Source organism: Natrix helvetica, assembly GCF_964273705.1.
Source record: "Natrix helvetica genome assembly, chromosome: 1".
NCBI lineage: Eukaryota > Metazoa > Chordata > Lepidosauria > Squamata > Natricidae > Natrix > Natrix helvetica.
This window is the reverse complement of record NC_138548.1, coordinates 142,421,194-142,428,897: the sequence shown is the minus strand read 5'-3', so window position 1 is coordinate 142,428,897 and position 7,704 is coordinate 142,421,194. Positions and strand designations below refer to the sequence as shown.

General features: G+C 41.0%; 1 protein-coding gene across 9 annotated transcripts in view; it reads right to left on the bottom strand.

The window, feature by feature from the left end:
* Positions 1-7,704, bottom strand: part of R3HDM1 (R3H domain containing 1) — a 73,709-nt gene continuing 66,005 nt past the window's right edge. For all 9 annotated transcript variants that reach the window (XM_081936198.1, XM_081936200.1, XM_081936201.1 and 6 more), the window contains 3 exons: positions 6,639-6,718; positions 3,810-3,894; positions 1-1,432 (listed from right to left, as the gene is read on the bottom strand). In XM_081936198.1, coding sequence (XP_081792324.1) covers positions 1,062-1,432; positions 3,810-3,894; positions 6,639-6,718 — 536 coding nt within the window. In that variant the 3' untranslated portion in view covers positions 1-1,061. The remainder of the gene's footprint in view (positions 1,433-3,809; positions 3,895-6,638; positions 6,719-7,704) is intronic.

Sequence of the window (7,704 nt, the reverse complement as noted above, 5' to 3'; positions counted from 1 at the left end):
TATATTTGTAAACATTTATTTTTCCCAAACTTGCATCAGCACACATTGTACAGCCTTGCAAATTATACAGAAATTGAAAAAGGTGTCTCCTTTATATGTGCAATGAATCATTTGATGTCCAGTGATCCTCTACAAATGATGAAAAAAAAAAAACATATCTAAACCACTTAAGAAGTTTCCAGCACTTATCAAATGTGATCACTCTTACAGTAAAAAAAAAAAGTAAAGTAATAAACATATTGATGGGAACACAATTAAAGTGCAAACTTTTTACCATTTGGAGAGTCACCTTTTAACCGTTAACTGAAAACTAATGGGTTCCAGTTAAAATAATTGGTGATGGTCACTTTTTTCCTTTTTAATATTTATTCTGTTGGAATAGAAACAAGATGCTCAAAAGTAGAATTCATTGGCAGTTACCATTCACATTTCCTAAAGAAATCTAGAGAGGGAAGGGGTGGAGGAGGTCTTCAGTAGTTACTGTAGGACTGTTATCTTGGAGAGGAAGAAGAGAGAGGAAAAAATCAGCTAATTTATTTGCCTTTTGCATATTGGGCTAGAAAGAGTGTAATTCCCTTGAAGCTCTTCTTTCTTTCTTTTCCGACCCCAGTTCCCTGCTCTTAAACTGAGAGAAGCGTGCTGGCTTTATACAAAGGGATTACAAAATGCAGGTAAGAATGTGGTTATTCCTCGTGAATAAACGTTTGCTGTACAACAAAGCTTTGGATCTGGTACAAGAATTTGGAAATATAAAATAAAAGTATTACAAAAAGGGATCTTTAATAGCATTCATTACAGAAGGCTGACTGTCCGTTTTATCCTATCACAGCCGTGTTTTGTAAGTTGATGATTGAACTTAATTTCCCCCCCCTCCCCCCCTGTATCTTGTCCAGGATCATTGGGTTTAATTCTTAAAAGACTTTACTGGTGTATGACATCCAAGGGGTTTTATGAAGACAGAAACAAAAACAGAAAGAAAAACCTTAAACATCAAGCCAATCAAGTAGAAGAGAGATAAGGACATGGAAGTAATAAAGGCTGAATGTTCAGTGCCGTAACTGTTACTGAGAACTAGCTCTTTCCAGGATGTGAAAGTCGTAATGCTTCTTGCTTGTTCTCAACCTAAACTTGTTCAGTGAGTTACTTTGTTTCTTCAATGCATTTTGGGCTGCAGACATGGTGGGAAACGTTGCCAGGACTGTATATGTGGATGCCAAGTCACTAGGTTTGGAGGGTTCCATGTTTACATTGCTATCTCCACTCCCACAGTAGCGATGGTGGTGTTGGTGTGGCTGATGCACCTGCACCGATGGAGGGTCTCGTAGCCATCGAATCTTGGCACCAACTTTAAGAAGTTCCACAAACAATTTTTCAGCTTCTGCACGAGTTATTCCTTCTGGCAGTTCAGTAATTTCCAAAACTTTTCCTATAACTGAAGGAGAACACAGGATTTAAAATGGCTGCTAAGAAATGTAATATATTGGGTTCTTTTACTAAAGAGTGGCCCAAGTACAAAACTGTGTGATTGCCTGGCAGTAAAATATTATATTTCTTCCTCAACCTATCACTATTCCAAATTCGGGATCTAAAAAGGGCAAATGGGTTCCATAATCAAGGGATAGCCCCTTTAAAATATATTTGATGGAGGCTTGTAGCATAATGTCATGAATAATCGTCAGTGCTGCCATACTTTTAACAATTAAGAGAAATATAATTCAGTGTCCTTCATATTCCTTAAAGTTTGAGACTAAGCATTAAGTGACTATTAAAGGAGCTAGAATTTAATGTAGCACTACATGCTTTGCGGAGTCTTTCTTTATTGCTGTCGCAGTTATAACAATGACTATCTCTTGAGGAAAGATTCCAGAAGAAACAGCTACTTAGCCTTTTCTCTAATGGTAGAAACTAAACAGAGATATATTCACAGCCTTCACTCTATTGAAATGGCTAAATTCTTAACTGCCATAAAGGGATGGTTTAAAGAGTTATCAGTCTACAATACCTCAATTGTAAAGAAAAGAACAGATTTTACATACATGTACAAGATGTGGCTGCAACATGTACAATATTACTACACAAGGGCTACTATATACAGGCCCAATGGATCCAGAGGGCTCCTGAATAGCACTTAGGGAATTTCCCAGCTACTTAGAAATCAGTTCTGCAGGTAAACTTTGGATAATAGAGGTGGCCTAGGCACTTGACAAGATGGCTCTTGAATGGCCCTGCTCCTTTCACAGAACTTGGGGGCTCCTTAGTTTACCCAGGAGTTTCAGGAAGTGAAATGGGTGAAAGGATGCCTGGAGCAATTCTAATGCAAATAAGAAGTGAATATGACCAAATACAAGTAGAGCTTAAGCCTAAACCTACTCAAGGGGGCGTAACTTCTCATTTCACCTACATAATGCCAGCCAGCGGTGTTATTTAGAGTAGCTCAAATCTCAAGATGACCAGGAGGATCCACCAAGTATGGAATATGATCACCTGGCCAATCTTTTCATGAATGGAACAGCTTGCATTTGCTCTTTGTTGGAAAGTGGTTGGGTGGAACAGAGGGGTTCAGTCCCCAGGAAGTGGGCTTGTGAATTTGATCCTTGCTCTGCCTGGCTAATGGCGCTGGAAAGAACTGGGGTACAAGTTGAAGTAAATGCCTCTTTATAAAAGAGGGTGATTCCAGTTCCCTTGAAAGAGGTCCATCCTGTCTTCAAAGAATCTGATCTGGATCCAACAACATTGGACAACCATTGCCTTATATTCAACCTCCTCTTTGGAGGCAGGTTGTGAAGAAGCTGGCAGTTCAGTAACTTCAATAAAGTGGCAATTACAGAGGGCTCTGGAAGAAGTGGATTATCTTATCTGAACTCTTGTCAGTCAAGCTGGGATATGCAATGGAGACACCTTGGTCTTGCTTCATAATGACATACAGAAAGGCATGGGTGCTGAGAATGCAACCACCCTTCTACTAATCATCTTGGCAGCTTTTGATACTGTTAATTGCAGCAGTCTTCTGGACCTCTGTGAGGGCTGGTAATAGGGGGCATTGTTTTATGATGTTTCTAGTGCTTTCCAAATAGACAGGTCCAGTCAGTCATAGAATGAGAGGTTGAGTCTTTGGGTGGCCTTATATGGAATGCCCCAGAGCAAAGTTCTCTCTCTCATTCTGTTCAACTTCTAAATGACACTCTCTTGAAGCCTGAAAATTCCAACTAGTACAAAACGCAGCGGCCTATTTATTATATTAAATTAATACTTGATTTTATAGATTTCAAAGATTTCAATTATATATTTGAAGGGTTATACCTTAAGTCATGCTCTGTTGCAGACTGTTTGCACAGTTACAGTATATAATAAGCAACTGAGCACACCAATGGAGGCAGCAGAATTGCCCAGAAAAGGCCATTGCAAGTCAGCAGGAAAAGGAAAGTATAGACACTGAGAAACAGAAGCTAGTAAGAGAAGGGGATATCTCAGAGGTATGAGAAAATATACCTATTCATTTAAGGTCAAACATGCCCCCTCCTGTTCAGGGAACATAGATTGTCAAATCAACTAAATCCAGCAATCACACATCTGGGGTATCATTATGCTTGTGCCAAATAAAATTTCAATTTCTTAATATTACTATGGTGCCCCATACACATGCCAATTCATTTTGGGCCAGCAGCCTACAGGTTAAGAACTACTTAGGTAAGTTGTATTCATCTCCAGATCATAGTTATGGCTACAGAGCGGCATGGAATAGAGATATAATATACTTCAAGAGTACTACAGTTGCATCACAAAGTTATATCAGACACTGAGGAACATGCCTGGTTCTCCCGCACCAAGATCAGCTGAAGCAGCCTTTTTAGCTGGTTTTCTTCCTCTGTTTCCATGTCTGTTTCCTGGCTGACACTAAAATAGGAGTGGGGTGATAGAGATGAGGGAGGGAGGGAAAGGGAGAGAGAATTCAGATGGATGCAGACAAACAAATTGATCAGGAATGATATTTCTTCTACTTCCCACATACATATTTTCCAACCACAAAGAATGAAGATTGCCACATGATCCAATCTTAATGGAGCCATTTAAATGATATATTACAGCTTCTTCTTGGAAAGAGATCTAGCACCCTGTAACTTGAATTCATGAAACAGTGCTATGCTTTTAACTGGTTCATATTTTAATTATTAACTAATTTAAGGCCTAATGTTTTATTTTTATTACCTGCTTTCAAAGTCCTACTGGCAGAAAGGTGGAATATAAATAACGAATCATTTATTCATTGCACTGGAATGTTTTTAATGATATCCAAATAGCATAACACCAAAGCTCCTGATTTGTTGTAGGTAACTCAAAATAGGCAATTAAGTATCTTTGATCCAAATAAAGCCTTTGTGATTGTTTATCTCCAAATCTAGGTTCAATTGGACATCTCTGATCTCACACTAGTAGCTCTAAGTAGCTGTTTCAAGGCAAATATAAGCTATGTCTGCAGCATTAACTATCCCTTTAAGTCACATTCTATAGCAGGGGTGGCGAACACGCGGCTCTCGAGCCGCATGCGGCTCCCGGCCAAAATGAATGTGGCTCTTTGCCTCTTATCATTATTTTGTATACTGTGGCTCTTTGCCAAGTTTGGATTTTGTCCCTTTCGGCGCTAAACCCGGATCGCGCGCTCCCTTTCGGCGCTAAACCCGGAAGTACGGTCTTGCCCCGCCCCTGGCGACGCGACGACGCTTGCCTGCGCTCCACCAGCTCGGCTGGGAACGGAGACGTTTCTCTGCTCAGCAATGTCTTCAGTGGAGTGGTGGCAGCCTGGCAGGCTGAGCCTGCGTCCCTTTCAGGCGTTCCGCTCCGCTGAGGAAACGTCTCCGTTCCCAGCCGAGCTGGTGGAGCGCAGGCAAGCGTCGTCGCGTCGCCAGGGGCGGGGCAAGACCGTACTTCCGGGTTTAGCGCCGAAAGGGAGCACGTGGTGTGGCTCTCTGACTCTCACAGTTTAAAATTTTGGCTCTTTTTGTCGAACTTGTTCGCCACCCCTGTTCTATAGATTTAAGAGACAATTATCCAAGACTTACTTTAAAGAGAAACTGATATGCACAGCGTGTCTTTAAAAAAATCACTTTCTAAAAAAAAACTTTTCTCAAAAGTGATTGATACAGAACACTATCACATGTTTATACCTAAAATAATTCCAAACTTTGATAATGATCTTGCTAAATTCATATGGTATTCCCATGTGCAGGTGTCCAAAAGGATCACTTTCTGAAGGAAACACTTTTTTCAATGTAATAAGCAATTTCTGACTCAGGGAAGGAGCTAATATTTGACAGACGTTTTCTTTAGGCACATATATTTAGATTTACAAATAAGTGCTAACCTGTGAAGACCGTCGTGCTCTCTGAGCTTAAGTTGTTTGCCCGCAGATGTTTCATTACCTAACTAGGTAACATCATCAATGTGATTATAGGGTTTGCTCCATGTTTGTATATACAGGTAGTCCTCGACTCACAACTACAATTGAGCCCAACCTTTCTGTTGTTACGTGAGACATTTGTTAAATACGTTTTGTCCCATTTTATGACCTTTCTTGCCACAGCTGTTAAGTGAATCACTGCAGTTCTTAAATTAGCAACACAGTTGTTAAGTGAATCTGGCTTCCTCATTGACTTTCCTTGTTAGAGGGTTGAAAAATCTGTTAACATGACCTTAGGACACAGCAACGGTCATAACTATGAACCAGTTGCCAAACATCTGAATTTTTATCACATGACCACGGGGATGCTGCAATGGTCATAACTGAAAAATACTCATGTCACTTTTTTCAGTGCTGTTGTAACTTTGAATGGTCACTAAATGAACTCTTGTAAGTTGAGGGCTACTTGTACTAACTTGCCCTGCTAGTTTTGATGGCAGAAGAGTTTCCACCTTTGTGCTTCCTCGATTAGAGTATTGTTTTCTACCTGATTGTTTGTCTAGTGTTGATTTCTCTTTAGCTGAATGTTGGTGGCTGGTCTTCTTTGTTTCCTTTCTCTTTTTTATTGTCTCTTCTGAATGCGCATTATCTCTATGTGTCTTTTGATGTCTGATTTGTCTGAATGCCAAAATTCCAGGAATTCCCTAGGATTTTTGGATTTGGCTTGGCTTAAGATGCTAATAATCTATTAGTTGAAACTGTGGTTGTGTCTGTCCATGTGTTGTGGGATTAAGAGCTTTCACGTCATGTTTTCTGACGGATTATATGATGCTATTAGTGTTGGAGAAAACTCTTGAGAGTCCCATGGATTTGCAAGGAGATCAAATTAGTCAATCCTAATGGATATCAACCCTGTTCTTTGAAGGGACTAATACTGAAGCGGAAGTTCAAATACTTTGGCCACCTTATGAGAAGAGAGGACTCATGGGAAAAGGCCATGATATTGAGAAAGACTGAAGGCAAAAGGAGAAAAGGATGGCAGAGGATGAGATGGTTAGCTAGTGTCATTGACACAATGAACATGAATTTGGGCAAACTCCGTGATACATAAGAGGACTGTGAAGCCTGGTATGCTATGGTCCATGGGATCATGAAGAGTCGGACTAACTTAGAGAATGAACAATGACAGCATTTTGTGTTATTCTGTTTGGTAACCTGCTGTAAAAAAAGCCCTTTTTCGTACCTGAGGACCTGCTATGTGCCCGTGTGGCAGAGAAGGATTGTACTGCAAAGGCTGGCCAAGTAGGGGATATCTGGCATCTCCTGAAGAAATATACAGAAACAAGATAATTTAAAATTCAAATACCAGTGCTGTTTTATGTTAAGAATAGGTAACTGAAAAATTAAAGAGTATTTTTGTACTCTTAAAGATCTATTTTTAGCTAAATTTTGGAGAAATATTTAATTTAGGGAACTTTTAATCTTAAAAAAAATCCCCAAACCTGCATGGCAACATAGAGAAGTAGTGCACCATGAAATAAAGTAATTTAATTTGATCTGGGGTCACAGGAGAGTGGGCTAAGTAAAATAAAATATATACCGTATTTTTCGCCCTATAAGACGCACTTTTTTACTCCAAAAAAGAGGGTAAAAATCTGAGTGCGTCTTGTAAGCCGAATGTAGCCACCTGGGTCATCTAAAAATGGGGCAGGCAAAGCGGGCGTTGCAGAGATCGTGATGGCTGGAAAGGAGAGAGGTTTCGCTTTCAGAGCTCCCGCTCGGCTGGGCTCCCGGGAGGGCTTCGGCGGGGGCAGCGGCTCCTCACATTGCTGGGGAGTGAAGTTGTTATGGCCATTGTCTCACCTGAGCTGCCCCCCCCCCAATCTCTGAGGCACCTTTCGCTTGCAGGAGGAGGAGGGTGAGCTCCGAGTATACCAAAGCCTCTGAGTAACTGGGAAAGAAAGCCGCGCTTGGAACCTGCCGAAAACTGCCGCCCGAAAAGCACGCCTTTCTTTCCCAGTTACTCAGAGGCTTTGGTTTAAGGAGGCGCTGCTTTAAGGCTCCTGAGAATCCGGAGAGATTGTGGGTGGGGGGAGGAAGGTAAGGGAAGAGTAACGATCTCCTTTTTACAAAAGCTTTTCTCAGAACGCTAGATTGGGAAGTTAAAAACCTAGAAAGGGATACGATCAAGCTTGATTCAAAGGCTTTGCTTCCTGAGAATCCGGAGAGATTGGGAGTGGGGGTGGGTGGGGGAGGAAGGCAAGGGAAGAGTAACGATCTCCTTTTTACAAAAGCTTTTCTCAGAACGC